Genomic DNA, 12,916 nt, shown 5'->3' with positions numbered 1-12,916 from the left:
TATATTATTTTTCCATGTCGATAGATGAGGCTCTGCCTCACCTGCCTCCCCTGACCGCACGTCACTGATAGTTGAATAACCAGCTGGTGTTTTATGTCAATTTTTGCTGTCTTCATCTTGCTGACCATCGTTAGCGCCGCCATAATTTGCCAACAGCTGATGGTCAGGGGAAAAAAAATATTTTACATTAGGCTCTTAAATAGATTCATACACACAAATGTAGGATATTATAGCTGAAATATCAGTATGTTTTAGTTTTAGAAGTCTGTGATTTAGTTAGTGTTAAGGAAGAGATTCTAAATTGGTTAACTTTGAAAAAAGTCTGGCTCTCTCTTCCTCTGGATCCCAGGTCCTCTCGGCGAGCCACGTGTGGCCACAAGGAAAACAACAATGCGTGTTGACGTCACAGAATTACAGAGTTTAATCCAATATAAGACAATGTATAAACTTACACCAGAAACTGCAGAACAACGGAGACATACATTCATTTACCTGACATAAATGGAAAGAAGAGGAAAAGCAAAGACGTGCAAAGACATCTTTTGAGATTTGCAAGAGCAAATCTGATTTGTTACTTCTGTGTAGAAAGTTTTATAGTAAAGGCGTATTCTTATCTTTAATTTATTCAAATAAGGCGTATCTTTGCTCCTCCAACCAGGAGTTATCTCTGACCCTCTCTCAAGCCAGAAACCCCTGCCGTGTTTACGGCCTTTCACAGATGAGTGTGAAAAGCTACAACTTCTACTGTATTGTTTTCCCACTCAGACAAAAGGCAGTTCAAACGATCCTAGCAAACCATCTGCTGTAACTACAGGTAACATAAAGGTCAATAGGCCAGAATACATTACTGATTTTAAAACCACAATTAGGGTATTTGAATTAAGACATGTTAAGTTTTAAAACTAGCTTATTTTACATTTATTTTCTCAACATTAGTTATAGGTTTTCCCCATTTTTTACCGTTTTTATTTATTTCATTTAACAAAAATATTTTCTCAATTTCAGTGTTTGTTATTTCTTTTGTTTTAGTTAACTATAATAACCTTTGTTTAGACCGATTATTTTTGTAACTTTTTTAATGTGTTAACCCGGAACTGAAAGACTGTAGCCTTCTTTTTATACTGACTCTATGTTAGAACTATTTCAGGATTTAAGATTTTTTCCGTGGCAGAGATAAATTGGTGAGAACAAATGCAGCACGATAAATAAGTTGAGAATGATTTCGTCACCTGTAGGGTACAGGATGTGCATTCAAGGCGTTTGAGTTTGTTCTTTCAAGCGCCGCCTGCTTCTGCTTCTTGAGAATCACCTCCTGGAGTTTCTGTTTCACCACCGAACTCGCCACAGCGCCTGCAGATCAACAACAGCGACACAAACACGCACACACAAAACAGCACACAGATGGAAGAATTACAGCATAAAGTAAGCAGTCCAATCCACATGACTCATATTAGAGTTTTACGTCGGGATATAATTAGTCACATCAATAAAAAGTGTTTAAAAAAACAACAAACGGTTTCAGCCAACAAAAGCACACTTTTCATACATGTGTCTTTGAGAGTCGGACTTTTCTGGGAGTGTGTTTGCTGTCATTTGGGTATGTTTTCGGTGCGAAAGCAAATGTGTGCACACACAGGTGACAGCAGGTGCTAGGAGCGATCAAGTCAATATTGACCCAGTGACTTTATGCGCCCAGGCCCAACTCTATATTTAACTCCCCTGGTGTAGCTCCACTTGTCAGGTTATATTTAGCAGTTGTTTCAAAGCAAACAGCTCTGAGAAGTGAAGTGACGCAGTTCCGTCACTATTCAAAGCCACAGATCTCCTGTGGGGACTTTCCTTTACGGCCATGATTAGCACTCTGAGAAATGCTTATTTTTAAAGATCAGATGAAGAACGGCAATTTGGAACCTTAATTTAAACTTGCAGAAACATGTCATTAAAGTAAAGGGTTTAGAGAGAGAGAGTGTGTGTGTGTGTGTGTGTGTGTGTGCGTGTGCGTGCGTGCGTGCGTGCGTGCGTGTGTGTGTGTACAGACTCACTCTGCTGGCTTCTGTCTTTGTGCATTAGCTGTTGTAGTTCCTGATGTTTCTCATGGTGCTCCTGCTCCCGTCTCCTCTGCTCCATGTTAAACTGCAGCCGAAAACACACACGCATGTTAGACAAGAATGATAGGACGAAGAATAAAGTTGGATTATTATCTTGAGGAAGTTCATCTACCTATGCTTTACAGAGTTGCAACACATTTTTTAATTTCAAAATTCCATATTTTCCATTTTTTTCCAAAAGTTCAGTGGATGGATGGATACACAATCAAAACATGCTTTAACTGTGTCATTGCTAATTAAAATGGCACATTTCTGATATATTAAAATTAAATACAATATGCACACTTAATGATATTTTATTAACAATTAGGTAATGCACTCAGCAAGTACCGGTACTTTTACTTTTAATACTTAAGTATTTTTAAAAGCCAGTACTTTTTAACTTTTACTTAAGTACAAATGTTAATGTAATACTTTTACTTTTACTTGAGTACATTTTTCTTTGTATTTGTACTTTTACTTAAGTTAATTTTTTGAGTACTTTCTCCACCACTGTCCAGGATGAGCTCAGACCACTCGCCCAATGAGAGAGAAGCAAGAACAAGCAGCTATAGACAATGAATAAATGGATGGATGGGTGGGTGGATGGGTGGGTGGATGGGTGGGTGGATGGATGGATGGATGGATGGATTGTGTGCATTTTATCCTGAACAAATATTTTTCCTTTCTGTTTTTCTGTTTGAAATTCATGCTGCCCCTGATTTGTCAGGAACTCTTGGCATTGCATCTTTACCCTGATTTGCTGATGCAGCTGCTGCTGCTGCTGGGAGAAGGCACTGCGGCCTTGTGGGGAGAAGGGTGTGAGGAGCAGTGGCTGGTGCAGCGGGGTCCCCCGCTCTCCCACCCTGAGGTCCATGGGAAGGAACACGGCGCAGGACACTGACAGAGCGCTGGAAAAACCTGGAAGAGACAGACAACAGAAAGAACATGGATTGTGTCAATGATCCTCCTCACTAACAACATCCAACACACAGAACAAAGTTCTGATTAAAAAGAACCGTAATACACATATCAGAGAAGTAGTAACAGAAAGCTGTTTTTTATGTAACCTTTAGGTAAAGTTGGAACTCTTGGATTCAATAATGTTACAGTGGCGAGTCAGAAAACAATAGGAATCTACCATTTGTTGTGCTTCGAGGCTAACTAGCATTAGCATTTCAAACCAATAATGATGAATTCTCTAGATTTTATCCATTTGAACGTTCAAATAAAATTGTGTGCCAAATTCTTTCAGATACAAATGATCAGAAATTGGTGCTTGTGACTATTGCAATGTGTTACACGTGTGGCAGCCATGTTGGATTTGAACATTGATGAACTTTGATGTAAATTTCCCACGACATAACTCTAGTTTTTATTATATATAAACTGAATGTTCTACAGTCTAAGACTTGGAAAGAGTAAATACATTTAAACTCTAAATTATTTTAATAAAATTAAATATTTTGAAAATATAGACATAAAAAAATGTTATAATTTGGGGCTTTTAAGCAAAACCATGAGAGAAAACTCGATAAAAATATAGAAAATTCAGTTTGTGGTTTGATTTTCCCTTTTCAGTGAACAAATATAATTAAGAAAGATATTTAAAAAATTACCAGTTTTTACCTGGGAATCCCTTATCTATAGTTTTCAAATATCCACTTCCTAGATCAGAATCACACAAACTTGCAGTTGGCGTTGTTCCCAGAGGCGTAGCCTATAGATAATTTGGTTCCAGATTGACAACAAGCAAACTGCTTTATGATATCTATATTTAAACGAGGTCTAGTCAGTGGAGCGATAATAAAAAAGCCTCGACAGATTTCAATAAAAATGTGTCGCACAAATTAGCAACGATGCAGAAGATATGAATATTCTAGGCTATGCACTTTTTACCGTATCATAGTTACAGTTGATTTATGGTGCAAAACTCAACAGTAGACTTCCTCTTAATATCCGCTGAAAACCTTTTTTGTAAAGTTTACTGACACCAGCTGTTAAGGTTCCTTATAGCTACAGTAATACAAAATTAAAGTGCAAAATTACATTCACTGCAAAAACACAGAATCTGAAGTATTTTTGTCTAGTTTCTAGTATAAATATCTTACACATAAAATCAGACAAAACTAAACAAGGAACTTTTCAGAAAGACATGGGAGCTTGTTTTAAGTCAGTCATTTCATAATATTGATTAAATAAATAGTAGTTCCACAAGCAGATTATTTCACTTATAATTTTGAGTGAAATAATTTGCCAGTGGAGCTACAATTTTTATCAATATTAAAAACTTACTGACTTAAAACAAGCTCCTACATCTGGCTGGACTTATAAGCTATAGTTGCTCTTATTTCAAGTGTACAAGATATTTACACTAGAAACTAGATAAAAATATTTAAGATTTTATGTTTTTGCAATGTAATAAGCCTAGTTTGGCTGCTGCACTCTGCACATTTCCATGCCCTTTGCATGCAGTCGGGGCTATTTGCATAGCATGGCTGAGTCACTGGGAATTATCGCCTCAATCGTCGCTAAATGCAGGATCAAGGAAGGGAAGAGCTTGGGAAAAGGCAGAGTGGGAGGTGAGGGAAGGCAGTTTCTGTCCATGACACAGAGATGTTCCCGATGCACAGAAAAAAAAGTGACTCAGATCAGGAGCAGCTGTATACACTGTCACATAAGCTGCACCAGGAGCAAACAAGAATAAACACGCAAAAGTGATGCTCATTTCTCTATCCACTCACTATTTCACACTACTTCCATCGTTTTTACATTCACCTGAATGACACTTCCTGGTGAGCAACCTTTGTAAACATTCCAAAAACCCACACCCCACTCATAAACAGATACATTTGCACGCGTTCTCATGAGGCACACAAACACTGAAACAGGCTGGAGCAGACACTGATTGCTCAAACCTGCCTGACGGTGAAACCAAACTTTCAAGCACACGCGCGCACACACACACACTTTGACAATTGTTAAAAATAACTTCATCTGACATCATCTCGCTACTTCTGGAGAAGAAAATGTCACTCATAAAGAGGTTTGGTCTGCCGCCAGCAGGTGCAGCAGAAATACAGTGAAATGATAGTGACTGTCTCAAAATCTCTGGGTTGATTTATTACATGCATAGTGTGTGTGTGTGTGTGAGTGAGTGTGTGTGAATGATTGCGTGCAGGTCAGTGCTCCTCCATATTAAGAGGTACTAACACAGCCGGGATGGAGACTCTGGCTGGAATGACAGAGGTCTCATGGCAAGAGACGCACATTCACACCATCGCAGAGCACTCGGAGCATTTGCTTTTCTCCAATGACAGTCAGGAATAATAAAGTTATTATTCCCAGAGAATAATAACTTGTGTTCTCTCTCTTATAAACATGCTTATAAAAAGAAATGAACAATGAAACAGTGAGTCTGTTTCTGCTTCTTGTTCTCCTGTCCTGAAATTCGGGGAAACCACAGAAGCACACGGGGATGTCACCACAGATTCTCTGAAACACAAATGAATTTGATAACTAAAAGTGTTTCTAATTAGATTAATTTTGTCAATTGATTTAAAAATTTAATCAGATTAATCACACTCTAGCGCTGAGTAATCAGTATGAACTAACTTTGTAAGCTTGAACCACAAGCCACGCCCCGCCTTTTGCTGCACTCCAACCAATTAATATATAAGCAATTATCTGTTTTCTTTATGTTTTTTGTAGCAGAAACCAGGTAATGCAGTCTCCCAGCATTCAACAGCAATTGAGGGAAACCTGCACACAACTTAGCAAACTTGTTCAAGGGATAACTGACAGATAACATACATTTTATTTTCTAGTACTCAGGTGCCCCGTCCCTTTCTAATGCCACCCTGGCATAAGAATATGGGCTAAATGGGCAAATACCCATTTGAAGTTTAACATTTTTCAACTTGTTGCGATGAAGCACATCTACAGGTATGAGCTGTATACCTGTAAACGTGCTACATCGCAACAAGTTGAAAAATGTTAAACTTCTGTCTACTGTTGTGGAAAAACGTTCACGCTACTGTGAATTAGGAAACCCTCTTTGGGAGAGAGACTCTTAGTCAAAACAGGTTGTTCAATTAATCTGCATTATGTAACAAACACGTGTTCACATTTTTAGATCAACTGTATGTGTTAACGTATTCATGTTGACAGCCCTAAGTTAGATATGAAATCTAATGTGACTAAATGATGGAGATTTTTACCGATTAGCATTTCATCTGAAAGCCTCGTTTCTCATTTCCCCCAAACAAAACTCATCTCAACTGAACCCAAATGTTTCTTTTAAGAAAATCTGAACAAGAAAAAAGTCACATATCTGACTTTAAACACACAGATGGGACACTTAAACTGATCAGATTTTTTATCTGGATGATTTTCTTTTGCTGAAAGAAATTATTTTACTTCAGTCAATTAAACTATATCAATTGAGTTCTGTTTTTCTTTAATTCTACATTATTTTACAGCTTTAAAACACCCATTGAGACGAAACATGGCACTGGAAGAATTGGGAGGGAATGTGGACCTCACAGTCAGAGTCACAGTTACTCCTGGTAATCTCACTGTTATTTTATTTCTATTGTCAGAAGAACAAACAGAGGATTAGGTGAGCGCAAACAGAACATAATGCAACATAAGGCTCTGAACTCCAAAGCTCCAGTTAAATCTACAGAGACACACACATATAAAGAAGCAACAAAAGCTACAACAACTGTGTGAGTGTGACAATGTGTGATATTATGGAAATTGTCATGGCAGCAGTGAAGACACTATTTGCCTGGTAGTGCAGAACCGTTGGGAATGTGCTGATTTGTTGGGCAGATTAGGCGAGTGTTTTCCAGACGGACCAAATGAAACACAGGTGTGTTTGTCTGATATAGTCGCTCCCACACAGTTGTAAAGGTAATGCCTCTCCTTTGATTCCTCCCAGCTGTTTCTACTTTATTTTAAGTGAGTGCACAGTTTAATTGGGACTGGTTTTACAGGTCAGGTCAGAGCGTGCAATAGTCGCGCTCTGTCTCGTCAGATTATTTTGTTCTCAGAGAGTGGGAAGGTGTTGCCGTATGATGCAGATGACAGATGACACGTGTTTTTCCAAGTTTTGTTGAAAAAATCCCGTTTGCTAGTTTGCCACACGCTGTGTAGGGGACAAAGAGTCATGCAGAGGTCTGAGGGCCCGTCCACAGGGAAACCATTCTTTTAAAAAACTGGAACCTTTTAATCTTCTATGTCCTAGGAAACCATAAACAAGTTGATTTTTCAAAGCTGTGAAAATTTCGCCCTCACATATTCATGTTGACAGTAAAAAGGCCGCTTGTGAAAACAAACACTGATGTATGGATCTAACCTGAACCTGAACGCATCATTCATAACAACAATGGCGGTTTACATGTTCATGGCTGTTGCAGAACCTCATTCATCTCATTAAAACTCAGTTTCTATGCACCACAAATCTTATTCCAACTTCCAGAAAAATGCAAAACTGCTGGAACACTGAGTTCCTTAAAATGAAGGTTAAAAACCCACCTGTTTAGAGCTTCCTTTGATTCATAATAAGTGGAAAATTGATCAACATGTTGGATGTATATTTGCTTGATGAAGGCATCATCATGGATGCCTTCATCCATGATGATGAAGGCAACTAACATGTATTGTTAGTTGCAGTTTCATAATTGAATACTTTATTATGTTTTTATGGTGCAAAGCACTTTGAACTGTCTTGTTGCTGAAATGTACAACACAAATCGACTTGACTTAATCAACTTTAAGAAACATTCATCCTGTCCAATCCAACTGAAAGTCCAGAACTGAATCCAAATATGAAATGTGTTTCACGATGTGAAAAATAATGCTCAGATTCTCTGCGTGTCTTTGGGAAATACTTTTTAAAAATATTTTCTTTTGACTTCACAACTACACTAATTAGTAGTGAAATACATTAATGTTGTATTTTTGTCAGAGCACAATGCCACATGGCAGAAAACAGGCAGCAAAACTTAAGTTTGTGCAAAACACAGTAAGGAAAAAAAAAATACAAACTGCTCAGCCTAAAGCAAAGGGAGAGGGCAGCAAGAAAAGCAAGTTGCTCAGCAATCTTTGGTTACCTGCATGTTAGTGAATCTCTCTTGTGCTGACAGAGAAGACACTCGGGAGAGTGTGACCAGGTTTAGAAAACAAAGTCACAATGCACAGAGCTGACTGCGCCTCTTGTTTTGTCACTTGTCCAAATATAGCTGCAACATGGCCGCTCCATGTTCTCGCTGTACCGACAGGAGCGCTTGTGGTGCAATCACTCATCCCCAACAGCTACTTTCAGTAGATGAATATCTCAATACTTTTGGAGTGTTTGAGTCAGGATGCAAAAATATAAGAATGCATGCAAATGATGTCCATTTAAGGTGGAAAACGGACAAGATAAAAAGGTATGAATAGTAACTTTATAAAATCAAATCTTTGGGTCAAATTTTACAAGAAAAAAACTGAATGCTCAGTAAAACATGGTAGTGGCAGGATTATGCTCTGGGGTTAGTTTTCTTTTGATGGAATTTAGGATAAAGCATAAATCTAGATGAACAAAACAATGACATAATGAGAGGAAAATGAGCCAGAACTAAGTCTGAATGATCAAACTGAATCAATGGTTGCTTTAAAAAAGGGTGTGAACACTTATGTAACAGGCTTTTGAATATATTTTTCTTTCTGATATATTTGTTTGTTTTTCAGTTGGATTGAGCAGGATGAATGTTTTAAAAGGCTTGAAATGACATATCATGGTGTGTTTTTTATATCAAAACAATCTGGTATTATACTAGGGGTGTGTGTACTTTTCAGACCAACTCTGTGTCATATTTGTTGCTTGTTCTCTGGTATGAAAAAATACAGCTGAAGGTTGTCTCACCCTAACTTAGGAAGGGTGAGGACACAGCTAATGATATGCAAATATCAAAATAAAATAAGACACTAATGAAGCACAAAGAAGTCCATTGGCATAACATAAAACCTATTTTAAGTAAAAACACATTTATAGCAATACACTAGAAAATCTCACTGCAGTCTTAAGCTGAACAGAAATAACTGCCACTAAAGCATCTCAACAGCGCAGCTCGTCAAATTCTTACTATTGTCCATTTCCTCATTTAGCAAAGTCAAATTTGAACTTTATGCTGAAGGTGCAATTTCAATTCTGCAGATAATGCAACACATGTCACGACAGAAGTATAGAAAAAAGAAAGCCAACTGAAAATGATTCACACTTTAATTTGCTTTTCCTGATAGTGGCATGTTCTCCCTCTGGCATTGTTCTGGGAAAAAAACATATATTATGTGTTTAAAAAATAATTATAATGTATTGAATTAGATAATAAAAAAGGAAAAACATATTATTTACATCAGGGGTCCCCAAACTTTTTCCTGTGAGGGCCACATAACTTTTCCCTACTCTGGTGGGGGTTGGAGTCAGTTTGTAACAGAAAAAGTGTGACGATTGCAGGAGTGCCTAAATGTAACCCCAGAGTTTTTTTTTAAAAAAAAAAAAAAAAAAAACAGTAAACATACACATATAAGCCGCACTGGGCTATAAGCCTCAGATATCTCTGCCGCTCCAGGTTTTCCACAACGATGCAGCAGCACGCAGCAGAGGGGGGTGGACACCCAAAATTTGAGTCATAACAGGTCAATTGAATATCACATTTATGACGATTGAAAAAGAAAAAGTTGCCAAGTTTAGATTTAACTGAACTGATTACGGTATTTTCCGAACGGTAACTGTAACAGTAAAAGTGCTGATCCTTCATGTCTGCTACTAGCATGTGCTAAATGAAAATGGGCGCTTTCTTCTTCTTCTTCTTTAGATTTCAACGGCAGCTTGCATCCATTATTGTTGCACTACTGCCATCTACTGGATCCTAATATCTATACCTCAAATTCTCATAATGATCCCAGTATTATTTAAAAAAACGAAAGATCTTCTTTTTCCCCTCAATGCTATTTAACTGATCAACAACATTCTCAAATTTCAATTCCCTATTAAAAGCTAATTCAGTTTTAATGGGCGCTTTCTTCTTTTATTTCCAATTTTGACTTCCAATGATTCACTTCCTGCTAAAGAGAAGCTTGTTCTTGCTTCTCTCTCATTGGGCGAATGGTCTGAGCTCACCTCTCTGGACATGCCATAAATCCTTCCTTACATTTCTAGTCATAAAAAGCTGCTCTGCATTGACTTCTAGTGTCTGTCAATTGACTAGTGAATGAAACTGGAAGGTTTTCTGGTTTCTCACTGGTTAACCCTCCAGTTGGAAACACAGAAATCTAATCAGTCAGTGAACACACTATGACTAACTGCTAAAAGGCTGCGGCAACAACAACACTCCTCAGTGTGGAAGTCATTAATGAGGGAAAGAGACTCAAAGTTAGCCATTTGATCAGTGGTTTTACTTTAAAGTAAATGGAAACATAAAATAAAGTTTTACATTATTTTTAAGGCATGTTAGCTGTTCATATATTCTTTACCATTTCTACTGTTGCTGTATGTGTTGTTCTTGAGCAGAGGTGCTGTTGTAGCGCAAAAACATTTGACTGAAAACAAGTTTTTTCAAAATTGCAGTGTTTGTATTAAGTTAATTTATTTTTGTAATTCCAATTTGAGCAATTTTAAGGTTAACAGAAATGCAGCTACTGACTGTTCTCTCACATTGACGCCGCTTCTGCTCCTAATATAAATGCTTAATGACCAAACACAGGAGGAAATCTAGTCAAAAGTAATTTTCAGATGCTGCTGTCATGTGGGAGTTACTGCCTTGCAAGAAGAGGAGTTTGGCTGTTTAGCCAGTGGATGTCTGGGTTCTCCCTGTGAAGTCTGGCTTCCTCATACACAGCAAATCCAAAAGCGTTAGATTTCCAGTGTTAGTGTAGTATGTTAGAAACATACTACACTAACACTGTATGTTAGTATGTTAAAGTGTTACTTCAACACTTTAGTATAATTCAACAACATGAGTGTTAGTTTCCCTAAAGAGTTGGTGTTAATCCAAAGAGTTAAATAAAAGCAATTCTGTCTGGCGTTGATTTCTAAATAAACACTAACCCCAACTCGGTCTGGTGTTGATTTAGAAATCAACACCAGACAGTTCCTCCCACAATTGTAATGTATTTGTGACGTCACGTGTTTGTCCTAGGAGCAGAGACAGCAGTATGGCTTCTTGTCTGGAGCTTATCATAACAAGGTAAGTTCCATGTTAAAATGATTATGTTTTTGACTATTTTATATGGATGCATTAATTTTCCGTTTGCGCAAGAGTATCAATTCATATACATAGTTCGCTTAACTAGGTTTATTTGTTTGGATATCACGGTAAATACGACTGTTTATTATTTTTGTTAGCAGCTAAAGCTAGCCAAACAGGTGTAGCACGAGGTGTCAGGTGGTTAACCTAGCATTAAAACTTAGGGTTGCCACCCATCCCTTAAAATACGGAGTCATCCTGTATTTGGCTGTTAGATGTTGCGTCCCGTATTGAACCGATACGGGACGCGATTTGTTCTGTATTTCTATAAATGTCCGATAGACATGCCTAACACACACATATCAACACTAATAATGACCAAAATAAAACACAGGAAATATTAAGGTCAGCTAAATTCTCGTTGTGGGCATAGACATTAATACGTAGACGCCTCAAGGAGCGGGTCGGCCCGTTGCTGCGATACGTAACAGTGTCCGCCATATTGAATGTGGCTTCTCTGCCAGTAAGCTAATACAAGTAAATGGACCGAACTTCAGAAATTGCTGTTCTATAAAGTATTTTAAATTAATTCCTGTCATTGACACATTTTCTCACACACATTAATATATTTGGCAATCAAAGAAATGACTATAGACAGATTTTCTAACTTTTGATGTGATTAATTGTTTTGGGGCATTTCTGATTAAAGAGCACAATGTTTTTGTTTGATAGAAATGATTTTGATCATTATTATATTGGCATTGATGAACAGACACACTTTTACAGTGTTTTATTAAAGAACATATTTACATAATTGTTATGATTCATGTCCTGTCCATGCTGTGTTAAGCACTCATTCAGTTCACCTGCCACGCCTGATTGCTTACCTGTTCCACCTGGGCCTTGCCCTATTTAAACACCCCTCAGCCTCTGCTTCCTTGCCAGATTATCGACAGCCACGAGCCAGTAGTGATCCAGCGTTTCCTTCCAAGCCTTCAAGTGTTTCTTCGACCCTCCTTCTGACCACGGATTTTCCCCTCCTGCCAAGCCCCTCACGGATCCCTTCTATTCTGGATTTCTGGACCCTGACCCAAGCTCTGCCTCACGACCACCGATTACTGCCTGCCCCTCAAAGCTAAGTTTGCTCTCTCTGTCCTCCTGTGTATGACCTCAGCCTGATTATCGACAAAGTCCCTGGGTGTTGCATTTTGGATCTCCCCGTGGAGATCTTCATTGCCTCCACAGAACCCTGTTCCATTGGTTTCCTGCATCTCCCTGTCATCAGACCCTCTGTTCCTCTGCTCCACCCGTCCACTGCTCTACAGGTCAGTTAAGCTGAACATTTCTAAGATACCCCTCCTTTATCTGTGCATCACCAGTCTTCTCCCCTCTCTCCTCAGTGCTGTGTTTGATGACCTCTCCCTGAGCAGAAACCAGTATCTGAAAAAATAAACTTTTTCCCTTTTTGTATACTCCTGTGTGTGGTTGAATTTCCGGGTCCCCTCTGAGTGTCCTTGCACATAATTCCATAATTTAATGTACATTTAACATTTCAAAACAAGAAACAAATAATTTTCTTATTTTTTATACATT

The 12,916-nt window shown here is 38.2% G+C and overlaps 1 protein-coding gene and 1 long non-coding RNA gene across 5 annotated transcripts in view; one reads left to right on the top strand and one right to left on the bottom strand.

The window, feature by feature from the left end:
• The window catches only part of hdac7a (histone deacetylase 7a), a 122,066-nt gene that overhangs the window by 49,917 nt on the left and 59,233 nt on the right, over positions 1-12,916 (bottom strand). For all 4 annotated transcript variants that reach the window (XM_015056345.1, XM_015056344.1, XM_015056346.1 and 1 more), the window contains exons 4-6: positions 2,842-3,008; positions 2,043-2,133; positions 1,230-1,350 (exon numbers count right to left, since the gene is read on the bottom strand). In XM_015056345.1, coding sequence (XP_014911831.1) covers positions 1,230-1,350; positions 2,043-2,133; positions 2,842-2,964 — 335 coding nt within the window. In that variant the 5' untranslated portion in view covers positions 2,965-3,008. The remainder of the gene's footprint in view (positions 1-1,229; positions 1,351-2,042; positions 2,134-2,841; positions 3,009-12,916) is intronic.
• LOC106962144 (uncharacterized) lies at positions 12,010-12,795 on the top strand. Its single transcript, XR_001427909.1, has 2 exons — positions 12,010-12,648; positions 12,724-12,795. It is a non-coding gene; the product is annotated as an uncharacterized LOC106962144 (long non-coding RNA).

Source organism: Poecilia latipinna, unplaced genomic scaffold (assembly GCF_001443285.1).
Source record: "Poecilia latipinna isolate Pla-1442-1.1 unplaced genomic scaffold, P_latipinna-1.0 Scaffold1375, whole genome shotgun sequence".
NCBI lineage: Eukaryota > Metazoa > Chordata > Actinopteri > Cyprinodontiformes > Poeciliidae > Poecilia > Poecilia latipinna.
Note: the sequence above shows the minus strand (reverse complement) of the source record. Positions and strands in the feature narration are given on the sequence as shown.